Source organism: Balaenoptera borealis (genome assembly GCF_965194805.1).
Source record: "Balaenoptera borealis genome assembly, chromosome: 6".
Taxonomy (NCBI): domain Eukaryota; kingdom Metazoa; phylum Chordata; class Mammalia; order Artiodactyla; family Balaenopteridae; genus Balaenoptera; species Balaenoptera borealis.
In genome coordinates, this window is record NC_138863.1 from 128,044,460 (window position 1) to 128,062,025 (window position 17,566).

At 38.3% G+C, this 17,566-nt stretch overlaps 1 protein-coding gene across 4 annotated transcripts in view; it reads right to left on the reverse strand.

Annotated features, from left to right (window-relative positions):
- Positions 1 to 17,566, reverse strand: part of PLEKHB2 (pleckstrin homology domain containing B2) — a 54,490-nt gene that overhangs the window by 13,991 nt on the left and 22,933 nt on the right. For all 4 annotated transcript variants that reach the window (XM_082395489.1, XM_082395488.1, XM_082395487.1 and 1 more), the window contains exons 5-6: positions 17,331 to 17,370; positions 15,962 to 16,051 (exon numbers count right to left, since the gene is read on the reverse strand). In XM_082395489.1, coding sequence (XP_082251615.1) covers positions 15,962 to 16,051; positions 17,331 to 17,370 — 130 coding nt within the window. The remainder of the gene's footprint in view (positions 1 to 15,961; positions 16,052 to 17,330; positions 17,371 to 17,566) is intronic.

The window sequence follows — 17,566 nt, forward strand, 5'->3', positions numbered from 1 at the left end:
TCAGAAATCAGGAGGGCCAAAGGAAATAGCACACATTTACCAAGTGCTGAAAGAAATGTCAACTCAGAATTCTATACTACTGAAAATATTCTTCAGAACAAAGATGAAATTGAGACATTCTCAGATGAAGGAAAACTGAGGATCTGTTGCCAGCAGATCTATCCTAAGAGAATGACAAAAGGAAGTTCACTAAACAGTAAATAATAAACGAAATCTTGAAACATCAGGAGGTAAAAAAATATGGTCAGAGCAGAATACATGTAAATATAATAAAAATCACATCTTGATTTTTCTAATAAGTTTGACAGCTGTAGCAAAATCTATAACACCATCTAATATGGTTCTCAATACATGTCAAAGAAATACTTAAAACAATTATACCATAAAATGAGAGAGAAAAAAGGAATTTAGAGGTAATGGTTTGACACTTCACTGGACCTGGTAAAATGTGAACACCAGACTTTGAAAAATATGTGTATATGTATAGTTGAATAACTAGAGCAACCATTAAAATAGCAATACAAAGAGATACTCAAAACATTACAGATACATCAAAATGTAATTCTAAAACATGTTCTACGGGAATTCCCTGGCAGTCCAGTGGTTAGGACTCTGCGCTCTCACCACCAAGGGCCTGGATTAGCTCCCTGGTCAGGGAACTAAGGTCCCACAAGCCACGCAGTGCAGCCAAAAAATAAATAAAAATAAAAATAAATAAATAATAAATAAGATAAAATAAAACATGTTCTAGTAACTCACAAAAAGCTTAAGTAAAAGAAGATACAGAAATGAAAAACAGAACCAAAGGAAAACAAAAAATAAAATGGCATACTTAACGTATCAAAATTACATTATATGCAAATGGTCCGTGGGGAAGGATAAGAGTGATGGTGTTTAAGGGTACAAACTTGTAACAAGTATTAAATAAGCCTTGAGATCTAATCCATCATATAATGAATATAGACAATAATATCATACTGTAATTATGTTGTGTAATAAATATTGCTACATTTGCAATCATTTACAATATATAAAGGTATCAAAATAACAGATAGTACACCTTAAACTTACACAATAAAAAAATGTAAATGGCCTAAATATACCAGTTACAAGATAGAGATTTGTCAGATGGGGGGATGAGGGGATGACCCAACTACATGCTGTCTATAAGAAACTTCAAATGTAATATGTACGTTGAAAGAAAAAAGACGGGAAAAGAGATATCATGCAAACATTAATAAAAAGGAAGTAGAAGTTGCTACATTAATATCAGATAGAGTAGACATAAAACTAAAGAAAATTATCAGAAACAGAGAAGGACATAACATAATGATAATAGGGTTAATCCACCAAGAAAATATAAGTGTGTATGGACCAAATGATAGAGCTGCACACATAAATTAGACAACTTATATAAATGAAAAGGACCAATTCCTCAAAAAGTATAAAATACCACAACCCATTCAATATAAAATAGAGAATGAATAGTCCTGTAACTAGTAAGAAAACAGAGTTTGTAATTTAAAATATCCCCAAAAAGAAATCTCCAGGCAGGCCCAGACAGTTTCATTGGAAATGTCTACCAAATGATTAAAGAAGAATTAACATCACTTCTACACAATATGGAACAGTTCCTAAACTTCTATAAAGCCAGTATCACCTGATAACAAAATAAAACAGAGTACAAAAAAAGAAAACTACAGACCAATATCCCTCATGAATACAGTTGCAAAAACTCCTAATAAATATTAGCAAACATATAATTCAGCAATAAATAAAAAGAATTATACACCACAACCTAGTGATATTTATTCCAGGGATGCAAAGCTGGTTCAGTATTCGAAAATCAATGTAACCCACCATATTAGTAAGGTTTAAAAAAAAAATCACATGACCAAATCAATTGATGCAGAAAAGGTATCTGACAAAATCCAACACCCACTCATGGTAAACACTCAGAAAACTAAAAAAAAAGAAGGACCTTCTTAAACTTGACAAAGAACATCTACAAAAAACATCACACTTAGTGTGGAAAAACTGAATGCATTCCCCGTAAAATCAGGAACAAGGCAAGAATGCCTGCTCTCACCATTGCTCTTCAATATAATATTGGAAGTTCTAACCAGGGCAATAAGGCAAGGCAAGGCAAGGAAATAGAAGGTACACAGACGACAAAGAAAGAAATAACTCTATTTGTAGATGACATGACTGTCTATGTAGTATATTCCAAAGAATCTAAAATAAAATACTTGGACTTCCCTGGTGGTGCAGTGGTTAAGAATCCACCTGCCAATGCAGAGGACACGGGTTCGAGCCCTGGTCCGGGAATATCCCACATGCTGCGGAGCAACTAAGCCCATGTGCCACAACTACTGAGCCTGCGCTCTAGAGCCCGCGAGCCATGACTACTGAAGCCCGCACGCTTAGAGCCCATGCTTGGCAAGAAAGAGAAGCCACCACAATGAGAAGCCCACGCACCGCAAATGAAGAGTAGCCCCCGCTCGCCGCAACTAGAGAAAGCCCGTGCACAGCAACGAAGACCCAACACAGCCAACAAATAAATAAATTTATAAAATAAAACACTTATAGAACTAATAAGTGAGTTTAGTAATAAGTTCACAGGCTACAAGATCAACATATAAAAATCAACTGTGAGGTAGGGGCAAGATGGCAGAAGAGTAAGACGTGGAGATCACCTTCCTTCCCACAGATACAGTAGAAATACATCTACACGTGGAACTGCTCCTACAGAACACTCACTGAACGCTGGCAGAAGACATCAGACCTCCCAAAAGGCAAGAAACTCCCCATGTACTTGGGTAGGGCAAAAGAAAAAAGAAATAACAGAGACAAAAGAATAGGGATGGGACCTGCACCAGTGGGAGGGAGCCGTGAAGGAGGAAAAGGTGTCCACACACTAGGAGCCCCTTCGTGGGCAGAGACTGCGGGCGGCAGAGGGGGGAGCTTTGGAGCCACGGAGGAGAGCGCAGCCACAGGGGTGCGGAGGGCAAAGCGGAGAGATTCCCGCACGGAGGATTGGTGCCGAGTAGCACTCACCAGCCCGAGAGGCTTGTCTGCTCAGCCGCCGGGGCGGGCGGGGGCTGGGAGCTGAGGCTCGGGCTTCGGTGCTAGCCTGCTAGCCGGGAGGGAGTCCGGGAAAAAGTCTGCAGCTGCCGAAGAGGCAAGAGACTTTTTCTTGCCGCTTTGTTTCGCGGCGCTCAAGGAGAGGGGATTCAGAACGCCGCCTAAACGAACTCCAGAGATGGGCGCGAGCCGCGGCTATCAGCACGGATCCCACAGCAACAGGGGCGCAGAGGGAAAAACGGAGAGATTCCCGCACAGAGGCTCGGCGCCGAGCAGCACTCACCAGCCCGAGAGGCTTGTCTGCTCACCCGCCGGGGCGGGCGGGGGCTGGGAGCCGAGGCTCGGGCTTCGGTCAGATCGCAGGGAGAGGAATGGGGCTGGCGGCGTGAACACAGCCTGAAGGGGTTGGCGCACCACAGCTAGCCGGGAGGGAGCCCGAGAAAAAGTCTGCAGCCGCCAAGGAGGAAAGAGACTTTTTCTTGCCTCTTTGTTTCGCGGCACGCAAGGAAAGGGGATTCAGAGCGCCACCTAAACGAACTAGAGAGACGGGCGCAAGCCGCGGCTAACAGCGCGGACCCCAGAGACAGGTGAGAGCCGCGGTTATCAGCACGGACCCCAGAGACGGGAAGGAGACGCTAAGGCTACTGCTGCCGCCACCAAGAAGCCTGTGTGCGAGCACAGGTCACTATCCACACCGCCCCTCCCGGGAACCAGTGCAGCCCGCCACTGCCAAGCTCCCGTGATCCGGGGACAACTTCCCTGGGAGAACGCACGGCGCGCCTCAGGCTGCTGCAACGTCACGCCGGCCTCTGCCGCCGCAGGCTCGCCCCGCCTCCTCCGTACCCCTCCCTCCCCACGGGCTGAGTGAGCCAGAGCCCCCGAAGCAGCTGCTCCTTTAACCCCGTTCTGTCTGGGGGGGAACGGACGCCCTCAGGTGACCTACATGCAGAGGTGGGTCCAAATCCAAAGCTGAACCCTGGGAGCTGTACGAACAAAGAAGAGAAAGGGAAATCTCTCCCTGCAGCCTCAGAAGCAGCAGGATAAAGCTCCACAAACAACTTGATGTGCCTGCATCTGCTGAATACCTGAATAGACAACGAGTCATCCCAAATTCAAGAGGTGGACTTTGGGAGCAGGATACATTAATTTTTCCCCTTTTCCTTTTTTTGTGAGTGTATGTGTGTATGCTTCTGGGTGAGATTTTGTGTGTATAGCTTTGCTTTCACCATTAGTCCTAGGGTTAGGTCCGTTCATTATTTTTTTGTTTTTTTTTTTACTTAAAAACATTATGTTTTCCTAATATATGTTTTCTTAATAATTTTTTCCTTATTTTCTATTTTTAGAAATTAAAAAAATTTTTTAATAAGTTTTTTCATATTTTTTATTTAAAAAAATTAAATTTTTTTTTCTTAATAAATTTTTCTCAATAATTTGTTTCTTATTTTTTATTATAAAAAATTAATAAATCTATTTTTAAAAACTAAAAAAAATTTTTCTGAATACATTTCTTTTTTTTTTTATTAACATATTTCCATACATATTTCCATACAAATACAAATATAAGATTTTTAGAAATTTCATGTAATGTCTGAAACATTTATATTAACATATTTCCATACATATTTCCATACAAATACAAATATAAGATTTTTAGAAATTTCATGTAATGTCTGAAACATTTATATTAACATATTTCCATACAAATAACCCAATGAAAGTTTAGTATTAGTTGTTTTGTTTGTTTTTTTATACTGCAAGTTCTTATTAGGCATCAATTTTATACACATCAGTGTATACATGTCAATCCCAATCGCCCAATTCAGCACACCACCATCCCCACCTCACCGCAGTTTTCCCCCCTTGGTGTCCATATGTCCATTCTCCACATCTGTGTCTCAACTTCTGCCCTGCAAACCGGCTCATCTGTACCATTTTTCTAGGTTCCACATACATGCATTAATATACGATATTTGTTTTTCTCTTTCTGGCTTACTTCACTCTGTATGACAGTCTCTAGATCCATCCACGTCTCAACAAATGACTCAATTTCGTTCCTTTTTATGGCTGAGTAATATTCCATTGTATATAAGTACCACATCTTCTTTATCCATTCGTCTGTTGATGGGCATTTAGGTTGCTTCCATGACCTGGCTATTGTAAATAGTGCTGCAATGAACATTCGGGTGCATGTGTCTTTTTGAATTACGGTTTTCTCTGGGTATATGCCCAGTAGTGGGATTGCTGGGTCATATGGTAATTCTATTTTTAGTTTTTTAAGGAACCTCCATATTGTTCTCCATAGTGGCTGTATCAATTTACATTCCCACCAACAGTGCAAGAGGGTTCCCTTTTCTCCACACCCTCTCCAGCATTTGTTGTTTGTAGATTTTCTGATGATGCCCATTCTAACAGGAGTGAGGTGATACCTCATTGTAGTTTTGATTTGCATTTCTCTAATAATTAGTGATGTTGAGCATCTTTTCATGTGCTTCGTGGCCGTCTGTATGTCTTCTTTGGAGAAATGTCTATTTAGGTCTTCTGCCCATTTTTGGATTGGGGTGTTTGTTTCTTTGATATTGAGCTGAATGAGCTGTTTATATATTTTGGAGATTAATCCTTTGTCCGTTGATTCATTTGCAAATATTTTCTCCCATTCTGAGGGTTGTCTTTTCGTCTTGTTTATGGTTTCCTTTGCTGTGCAAAAGCTTTGAAGTTTCATTAGGTCCCACTTGTTTATTTTTGTTTTTATTTCCATTACTCTAGGAGGTGGATCCAAAAAGATCTTGCTGTGATTTATGTCAAAGAGTGTTCTGCCTATGTTTTCCTCTAAGAGTTTTATAGTGTCCAGTCTTATATTTAGGTCTCTAATCCATTTTGAGTTTATTTTTGTGTATGATGTTAGGGAGTATTCTAATTTCATTCTTTTACATGTAGCTGTCCAGTTTTCCCAGCACCACTTATTGAAGAGACTGTCTTTTCTCCATTGTATATCTTTGCCTCCTTTGTCATAGATTAGTTGACCATAGGTGCGTGGGTTAATCTCTGGGCTTTCTATCTTGTTCCATTGATCTATGTTTCTGTTTTTGAGCCAGTACCATATTGTCTTGATTACTGTAGCTTTGTAGTATAGTCTGAAGTCTGGGAGTCTGATTCCTCCAGCTCCATTTTTTTGCCTCAAGACTGCTTTGGCTATTCGGGGTCTTTTGTGTCTCCATACAAATTTTAAGATGATTTGTTCTAGCTCCGTAAAAAATGCCATTGGTAATTTGATAGGGATTGCATTGAATCTGTAGATTGCTTTGGGTAGTATAGTCATTTTCACAATGTTGATTCTTCCAATCCAAGAACATGGTATATCTCTCCATCTGTTGGTATCATCTTTAATTTCTTTCACCAGTGTCTTATAGTTTTCTGCATACAGGTCTTTTGTCTCCCTAGGTAGGTTTATTCCTAGGTATTTTATTCTTTTTGTTGCAATGGTAAATGGGAGTGTTTCCATAATTTCTCTTTCAGATTTTTCATCATTAGTGTATAGGAATGCAAGAGATTTCTGTGCATTAATTTTGTATCCTGCAACTTTACCATATTCATTAATTAGCTCTAGCAGTTTTCTGGTGGCAGTTTTAGGATTCTCTATGTATAGTATCATGTCATCCACAGTGACAGTTTTACTTCTTCCTTTCCAATTTGTATTCCTTTTATTTCTTTTTCTTCTCTGATTGCCGTGGCTAGGACTTCCAGAACTATGTTGAATAATAGTGGTGAGAGTGGACATCCTTGTCTCGTTCCTGATCTTAGAGGAAATGCTTTCAGTTTTTCACCATTGAGGACAATGTTGGCTGTGGGTTTGTCATATATGGCCTTTATTATGTTGAGGTAGGTTCCCTCTATGCCCACTTTCTGGAGAGTTTTTATCAGAAATGGGTGTTGAATTTTGTCAAAAGCTTTTTCTGCATCTATTGAGATGATCATATGGTTTTTATTCTTCAATTTGTTAATATGGTGTATCACATTGATTGATTTGCGTATATTGAAGAATCCTTGCATCCCTGGGATAAATCCCACTTGATCGTGGTGTATGATCTTTTTAATGTGTTGCTGGATTCTGTTTGCTAGTATTTTGTTGAGGATTTTTGCATCTATATTCATCAGTGATATTGGTCTGTAATTTTCTTTTTTTGTAGTGTCTTTGTCTGGTTTTGGTATCAGGGTGATGGTGGCCTCATAGAATGAGTTTGGGAGTGTTCCTTCCTCTGCAATTTTTTGGAAGAGTTTGAGAAGGATGGGTGTTAGCTCTTCTCTAAATGTTTGATAGAATTCACCTGTGAAGCCATCTGGTCCTGGACTTTTGTTTGTTGGAAGATTTTTAATCACAGTTTCAATTTCATTACTTGTGATTGGTCTGTTCATATTTTCTGTTTCTTCCTGATTCAGTCTTGGAAGGTTATACCTTTCTAAGAATTTGTCCATTTCTTCCAGGTTGTCCATTTTATTGGCATAAAGTTGCTTGTAGTAGTCTCTTAGGATGCTTTGTATTTCTGCGGTGTCTGTTGTAACTTCTCCTTTTTCATTTCTAATTTTATTGATTTGAGTCCTCTCCCTCTTTTTCTTGATGAGTCTGGCTAATGGCTTATCAATTTTGTTTATCTTCTCAAAGAACCAACTTTTAGTTTTATTGATCTTTGCTATTGTTTTCTTTGTTTCTATTTCATTTATTTCTGCTCTGATCTTTATTACATTTACTCTTAATAATTTTTTTTCTTATTTTTTATTATAATAGCTTTATTTTATTTTATTTTATCCTCTTTCTTTCTCTCTTTCTATTTTTTTCTCCCTTATATTCTGAGCTGTGTGGATGAAAGGCTCTTGGTGCTCCAGCCAGGCATCAGGGCTGTGCCTCTGAGTTGGGAGAGCCAACTTCAGGACACTGGTCCACAAGAGACCTCCCAGCTCCACGTAATACCAAACGGCGAACATCTCTCAGAGATCTCCATCTCAACATCAAGACCCAGCTTCACTCAACGACCAGCAACCTACAGTGCTGGACACCCTATGCCAAACATCTAGCAAGACAGGAACACAGCCCCATCCATTAGCAGAGAAGCTGCCTAAAATCATAATAAGGCCACAGACACCCCAAAACACACCACCAGACGTGGACGTGCCCACCAGAAAGACAAGATCCAACCTCATCCACCAGAACACAGGCACTAGTCCCCTCCACCAGGAAGCCTACACAACCCACTGAACCAACCTTAGCCACTGGGGACAGATACCAAAAACAACGGGAAATACGAACCTGCAGCCTGTGAAAAGGAGACCCCAAACACAGTAAGATAAGCGAATTGAGAAGACAAAAAAACACACAACAGGTGAAGGAGCAGTGTCAAAACACACCAGACCTAACAAATGAAGAGGAAATAGGCAGTCTACCTGAAAAAGAACTCAGAATAATGATAGTAAAGATGATCCAAAATCTTGGAAATAGAATAGACAAAATGCAAGAAACATTTAACAAGGATGTAGAAGAACTAAAGAGGAACCAAGCAACGATGAAAAACACAATAAATGAAATTAAAAATACTCTACACGGGATCAATAGCAGAATAACTGAGGCAGAAGAACGGATAAGTGACCTGGAAGATAAAATAGTGGAAATAACTACTGCAGAGCAGAATAAAGAAAAAAGAATGAAAAAAACTGAGGACAGTCTCAGAGACCTCTGGGACAACATTAAACGCACCAACATGCGAATTATAGGGGTCCCAGAAGAAGAAGAGAAAAAGAAAGGGACTGAGAAAATATTTGAAGAGATTATAGTTGAAAACGTCCCTAATATGGGAAAGGAAATAGTTAATCAAGTCCTGGAAACACAGAGAGTCCCATACAGGATAAATCCAAGGAGAAACATGCCAAGACACATATTAATCAAACTATCAAAAATTAACTATAAAGAAAACATATTAAAAGCAGCAAAGGAAAAACAACAAATAACACACAAGGGAATCCCCATAAGGTTAACAGCTGATCTTTCAGCAGAAACTCTGCAAGTCAGAAGGGAGTGGCAGGATATACTTAAAGTCACGAAGGAGAAAAACCTACAACCAAGGTTACTCTACCCAGCAAGGATCTCATTCAGATGTGATGGAGAAATTAAAACCTTTACAGACAAGCAAAAGCTGAGAGAGTTCAGCACCACCTAACCAGCTTTACAACAAATGCTAAAGGAACTTCTCTAGGCAAGAAACACAAGACAAGGAAAACACCTACAATAACAAACCCAAAACATTTAAGAAAATGGGAATAGGAACATACATATCCATAATTACGTTAAATGTAAATGGATTAAATGCTCCCACCAAAAGACACAGGCTGGCTGAATGGATACAAAAACAAGACCCATATATATGCTGTCTACAAGAGACCCACTTCAGACCTAAGGACACATACAGACTGAAAGTGAGGGGATAGAAAAAGATATTCCATGCAAATGGAAATCACAAGAAAGCTGGAGTAGCAATTCTCATATCAGACAAAATAGACTTTAAAATAAAGACTATTACAAGAGACAAAGAAGGACACTATATAATGATCAAGGGATTGATCCAAGAGGAAGGTATAACAATTGTAAATATTTATGCACCCAACATAGGAGCACCTCAATACATAAGGCAAATACTAACAGCCATAAAAGGGGAAATCGACAGCAACACAATCATAGTAGGGGACTTTAACACCCCACTTTCCCGAATGGACAGATCATCCAAGATGAAAATAAATAAAAAACACAAGCTTTAAATGATACATTAAACAAGATGGACTTAATTGATATTTATAGGACATTCCACCCAAAAACAACAGAATACACATTTTTCTCAAGCGCTCATGGAACATTCTTCAGGATAGATCATATCTTGGGTCACAAATCAAGCCTTGGTCAATTTAACAAAATTGAAATCGTATCAAGTAAATTTTCCGACCACAACGCTATGAGACTAGATATCAATTACAGGAAAAGATCTGTAAAAAATACAAACACATGGAGGCTACACAACACACTACTTAATAACGAAGTGATCACTGAAGAAATCGAAGGGGAAATCAAAAAATACCTAGAAACAAATGACAATGGAGACATGACGACCCAAAACCTATGGGATGCAGCAAAAGCAGTTCTAAGAGGGAAGTTTATAGCAATACAAGCCTACATCAAGAAACAGGAAACATCTCGAATAAACAACCTAACCTTGCACCTAAAGCAATTAGAGGAAGAAGAGCAAAAAGACCCCAAAGCTAGCAGAAGGAAAGAAATCATAAAGATCAGATCAGAAACAAATGAAAAAGAAATGAAGGAAACAATAGCAAAAATCAATGAAACTAAAAGCTGGTTCTTCGGGAAGATAAACAAAATTGATAAACCATTAGCCAGACTCATCAAGAGAAAAAGGGAGAAGACTCAAATCAATAGAATTAGAAATGAAAAAGAAGAAGTAACCACTGATACTGCAGAAATACAAACGGTCATGAGAGATTACTACAAGCAACTCTATGCCAATAAAATGGACAACCTGGAAGAAATGGACAGATTCTTAGAAATGCACAACCTACCGAAACTGAACCAGGAAGAAATAGAAAATATGAACAGACCAATCACAAGCACTGAAATTGAAACTGTGATTAAAAATCTTCCAACAAACAAAAGCCCAGGACCAGACGGCTTCACTGGCGAATTCTATCAAACATTTAGAGAAGAGCTAACACCTATCCTTCTCAAACTCTTCCAAAATACTGCAGAGGGAGGAACACTCCCCAACTCATTCTACGAGGCCACCATCACCCTGATACCAAAACCAGACAGAGATGTCACAAAGAAAGAAAACTACAGGCCAATATCACTGATGAACATAGATGCAAAAATCCTCAACAAAATACTAGCAAACAGAATCCAATAGCACATTAAAAGGATTATATACCATGATCAAGTAGGGTTTATTCCAGGAATGCAAGGATTCTTCAAAATACGCAAATCAATCAACGTGATATACCATATTAACAAATTGAAGGAGAAAAACCATATGATCATCTCAATAGATGCAGAGAAAGCTTTTGACAAAATTCAACACCCATTTATAATAAAAGCCCTGCAGAAAGTAGGCATAGAGGGAACTTTCCTCAACATAATAAAGGCCATATATGACAAACCCACAGCCAACATTGTCCTCAATGGTGAAAAACTGAAACCATTTCCACTAAGATCAGGAACAAGACCAGGTTGCCCACTCTCACCACTATTATTCAACATAGTTTTGGAAGTGTTAGCCACAGCAATCAGAGAAGAAAAAGAAATAAAAGGAATCCAAATCGAAAAAGAAGAAGTAAAGCTGTCACTGTTTGCAGATGACATGATACTATACATAGAGAATCCTAAAACTGCCACCAGAAAACTACTAGAGCTAATCAATGAATTTGGTAAAGCAGGATACAAAATTAATGCACAGAAATCTCTTGCATTCCTATATACTAATGATGAAAAATCTGAAAGGGAAATTAAGAAAACACTCCCGTTTACCATTGCAACAAAAAGAGTAAAATATCTAGGAACAAACCTACCTAAGGAGACAAAAGACCTGTATGCAGAAAATTATAGGACACTGATGAAAGAAATTAAAGATGATACAAATAGATGGAGAGATATGCCATGTTCTTGGATTGGAAGAATCAACATTGTGAAAATAACTCTACTACCCAAAGCAATCTACAGATTCAATGCAATCCCTATCAAACTACCACTGGCATTTTTCACAGAACTAGAACAAAAAATTTCACAATTTGTATGGAGACACAAAAGACCCCAAATAGCCAACGCAATCTTGAGAACGAAAAATGGAGCTGGAGGAATCAGGCTCCCTGACTTCAGACTATATTACAAAGCTACAGTAATCAAGACAGTTTGGTACTGGCACAGTAACAGAAACATAGATCAATGGAACAGGATAGAAAGCCCAGAGATAAACCCAGGCACATATGGTCACCTTATATTTGATAAAGGAGGCAAGCATATACAGTGGAGAAAAGACAGCCTCTTCAATAAGTGGTGCTGGGAAAATTGGACAGACATGTAAAAGTATGAAATTAGAACACTCCCTGACACCATACACAAAAATAAACTCAAAATGGTTTAAAGACCTAAGTGTAAAGCCAGACACTATCAAACTCTTAGAGGAAAACACAGGCAGAAAACTTTATGACATAAATCGCAGCAAGATCCTTTTTGACCCAGCTGCTAGAGAAATGGAAATAAAAACACAAATAAACAAATGGGACCTAATGAAACTTAAAAGCTTTTGCACAACAAAGGAAACCATAAACAAGACCAAAAGACAACCCTCAGAATGGGAGAAAATATTTGCAAATGAAGCAACTGACAAAGGATTAATCTCCAAGATTTACAAGCAGCCCATGCAGCTCAGTAACAAAAAAACAAACAACCCAATCCAAAAATGGGCAGAAGACCTAAATAGACATTTCTCCAAAGAAGATATACAGATGGCCAACAGACACATGAAATAATGCTCAACATCCTTAATCATTAGAGAAATGCAAATCAAAACTACAATGAGGTATCATCTCACACCGGTCAGAATGGCCATCATCAAAAAATCTAGAAACAATAAATGCTGGAGAGGGTGTGGAGAAAAGGGAACACTCTTGCACTGTTGGTGGGAATGTAAATTGATACAGCCACTATGGAGAATGGTATGGAGGTTCCTTAAAAAACTAAAAATAGAACTACCATACGACCCAGCAATCCCACTACTGGGCATATACCCTGAGAAAACCATAATTCACAAAGAGTCATGTACCAAAATGTTCATTGCAGCTCTATTTACAATAGCCAGGACATGGAAGCAACCAAAGTGTCCATCATCGGATGAATGGATAAAGAAGATGTGGCACATATATACAACGGAATATTACTCAGCCATAAAAAGAAATGAAATGGAGGTATTTGTAATGAGGTGGATGGAGTTAGAGTCTGTCATACAGAGTGAAGTAAGTCAGAAAGAGAAAAACAAATACAGTATGCTAACACATATATATGGAATCTAAGGAAAAAAAAAAAAAAAAGGTCAGGAAGAACCTAGTTGCAAGATGGGAATAAAGACACAGACCTACTAAAGAATGGACTTGAGGATAAGGGGAGGGGGAGGGGTGAGATGTGACAGGGTGAGAGAGTGTCATGGACATATATACACTACCAAATGTAAAATAGATAGCTAGTGGGAAGCAGCCGCATAGCACAGGGAGATCAGCTCGGTGCTTTGTGACCACCTACAGGGGTGGGATAGGGAGGGTGGGAGGGAGGGAGATGCAAGAGGGAAGAGATATGGGAACATATGTATATGTATAACTGATTCACTTTGTTTTAAAGCAGAAACTAACACACCATTGTAAAGCAATTATACTTCAATAAAGATGTTTAAAAAAAAAATCAACTGTGTTTCTATATAATAGCAATAAACATGGAGAAAATGAAATTTGAAATACCATATACAAAAATTCAAAAAAAAAGAAATATTTAAGTATAAATCTAACAAAACACATACAGGATTAATATATTGAAAGCTACAAAATGCTAGTGAAAAAAAATCAAACAGGATCTAAAAAGACAGTCCATTTTCATGGATTGGAAGCTCAACATAATAGATGTCAATTCTCCCTCCAAAAACCTGATTTCTATCAAAATCCCAGAAAGATTTTGTTGTACATTTAGACAAATTTACATGGAAAGGAAGTGGAATCAGAATAGCTAGAAGAATTCTGAAAAGGAAGAATGAAGTGGGGGGAATCAGCCTACCCAATCTCAAGACTTATTATTGATATATAGCTATAGTAATCAAGTCTGTGTAGTATCAGAGGATGGAACAGACAAAGAACCCAGAAACAGACACACATAAATACAGCCAAATGATTTTTTACAGAGATGCAAAACCAATTCCAGAAAGGATTAACAGTCTTTTCAACAAATAGTGATGGGACAATTGGACACCCATATGCAAAAAAAAAAAAAAAGAACCTCAACATAATCCTCACACCTTATTAAAAATTAACTGACAACAGAAAAGACTTGTGTATAAATCCTAGGACTATGAAACTTTCAGAAGATAACATAGGAGAAAACCTTGGGAAACTTGGTCTAGGTGAAGAGTTAAACATGACAACAAAACACAGTCCATAAAAGGAAAAAGTGATAAATTGGACTGCATCAAAATTAAAAACTCTGTGAAAGGCACTGTCAAGAGAATAAAAAGATATGCTACTGATCACATATCTGACAAAGGATTCCTATCTCAAACATATATATAAGAACTCTCAAAACTCAACAATAAAAAAATAATAAAAGAAGTAGAAAATGAGCAAATGACATGAAGACACATCTCACTGAACAGGATATATGGATGGCAAGTAAGCGCATAAAAAGATGTTCAACATCACAAGCTATGGGAAATGCCAATGAGGATCACAGTGAAATATCACTACACACCTACTGGGATAGCTAAACTAAAAAACAGCGACAACAGCAAATGCTGGTGAGGATACAGAGAAAGTAAACCACGCATACACTACTGATGGGAAAGAGAAATGGCAGAGAAACTCTGGAAAGCAGTTTGTCAGCTTTTTAAAAAACTAATCATATACTTACCATACATTCAACTCAGCAATTACATTTTTGGGCACTTATCCCAGAGAAATAAAACTTTATGTCTGCATAACAACCTGTACATGAGGGTTCACATAAGGTTTATTGGTAACAGCCAAAATCTAGAAACAACCAAAATGTCTCCCAATAGGTAAACGTTCTTCAATACATAATGTGGTACATCCATACCATGGCATACTACTCAGCAATAAAAAGGAACAGACTATTGACACATGCAACAATTTGGATGACTCTCAAGGGCGCTGTGCTGAGTGAAAACATCAAAAGATCTCAAAAGATCACACGTTGTATGATTCCATGTATATAACACTGTGGAAATGACAAAGTTATACAGATGGCAAACAGATCAGTGGTTGACACGAGTTAGGGAAGGGGAAGAAGGGTGTGACTATAAGAAGGTGTAGCAGGAAGAAGATATTATGAACAGTTTTATATCTTGACTGAGGTGGTGGTTATACAAATCTACATGTATGATAAAATGACATGGAACCAGACATAAACATTGCACCAATTTCAAATTCCTGGTTTTGATTTTATCTACCATGTAACAGCTGGGGAAATGGGCGAAGAGTACATGAGATTTCTCCATATTACCTTTGCAACTTCTTGTGAATCTATAATTATTTCAAAATTAAAAGTAAAAAAAAAAAAAAAAAAAAATCAAAGTGCCTTCCACAATAAAGACTGCTATACGTAGCACTGAACGCCTGGCACCTCTAACTAGGGGACACCACAAGGTATTTGGCATGTGATTTTTTTTTTAAGGTTTTGTTTTAGTTTTTTCAAAATAAAAAGCGCATTTTTTCTGATGATAGAGAGTATTCAAGTAAATCATTAAGTATAAACTTGAATCATCAAAATCGTATTACCATGATTCATTTTTAGGTCTATCTTAAAAAGAAAATGTGAACAGGAAGATTATAAAGCAGTTGCTTTATTTTAGGAAAGCAAAAGATGACAACAATCTATTTAAAAAAGAAAAGTTTAAAGAAGAAAAGGGTTTACAGTACATTTCTGACTTCTCTGATACTGGCTGGCTCAAAGTTTTCTTTTGTTTTAAAAGGACAGTAAAAAAAAAAAAAAAAAAGGACAGTAGCACAGAGACCCCAAGTTTCCCTCACTTGGATTCTATAAGGGCGAAGATTTGCTCCCTACCTCAGGGGTTGGTGCAGCATAGGCTGTGTAAGGAGGTGGGGAGGAAACCACGGCAGTCTCATCATACATGACTTCTGAGCCAACATAAGCCTTGAGAGGAGAGAAAGTATGAAAACAAGTGAGTTGCCGCAAAGCAACTAAAGGCTCTTACGATACTATACCCTTTTATTTAGCAAATAAAAAAATTTAAAAGCCAAAAAGTTTAATCTTTGAAGAGGAAATATACCAGCTCTCTGAGAAGCAGTAACTAGCAGGACCACCTTCCCCTTGCCCACCACCCAGCACTCCAGTGTCCTTTGAATTCCAAAGGATGTGGTCCTCCTCAGCCACCAGCAGGGGGCAGAAGTAGAGTTCTCACTGCCCAAGAAGGCCACAGGGCCTCCACTGTTACCCAGGCCTTTTAAAAGATGTTACACCACTCTCAACAACCCTTCTGTTCACAAATAAAAGTCCTACAATCTAAAACGTAGCAGTCAGGGATATGTTCTACATTCACAACCTGGTTTTTACATTAAAAAATTTAAAAATCTTTCAGTAAATTACCCCCCAGTGGAAAATAAAAATATATGCACTCTTTTTAAAAAAAATCCACATGAAGAATCACCTTGGCTCTTGCCCCTAACTATATGAATCATCAATACTAACTTCATTCAAGTAGAGGATTTTCATCAAAAGAAAAGGAGCTGTAGAGTAATCTTAGGAGGAAGAACAGTCCTGGGCTAACAAAAGTAGGAAAAAACAGCATTTGGATATTAATTCTTTTTACTTTCTTTTCCCACCTATACAAATTCTTTAAAAAGCACCATCTACCTTTCTCTTTTCTTCCTAGAGAAATAAAGGAAAAAATAAAACCCTATCTGAAGAATGAAAATGTTGACCACAGAGGGAATTGCCTTTGATTCCCTGACAGACACCAAGATGGTATCACTAGCCTCTACAAATGGGGTTTACTGTCTCAGTTACTTCCTAAAGTCAGAAGAAACTAGAGACAAGTACAAGTCCCAAAAATGTTTATTTCACAGGCTGAGATGCTATTCATGAAAAGGACCCTGTGGTCCTTTTTGTGCCTTCTCTGTAAATGACAGCAGAATTCAAAGTGTTGCAAATCTTTGTGAGATACAACATTTCTCAAAAACAAACACTGGGACCAGTGTGCCTGTGTTAGGAGGGCTCCTCCTGCCAAAATGTTTTGGCAAAATCCAGCTTCCTCACGGTCAGCAAAACACAGCCTGCCTATCTCTGCTTGCTCATCCTGGGCCGGATGGCAAAAAAACCCTCTTCCCCATTTCCCTTCTTAACCTCCAGTTCTCCCGTTTGTTACAGCAAGACTATGTGAAAACATTACTAGTGACTGCAATTAGCAACTTACTGTGTTTGTCCTGGAATCCTGAAGTGTAAATTTCCAGGCCCTGAAGAAAAGAAAAAGAAAGCGGTACTTTATTTGAGGCAATCCAACATCTATCTCAACGGTTCTCAAACCTGCATTGGCATCGGAATTTCTGAAAAAGCTTGTTTTAAGAACAGATCTGAAGCCCTTGCCTCAAGACCCACTCAATCAACTCATCTGAGACATGCACTAGGAATATATGATATGTAAAGAAATAA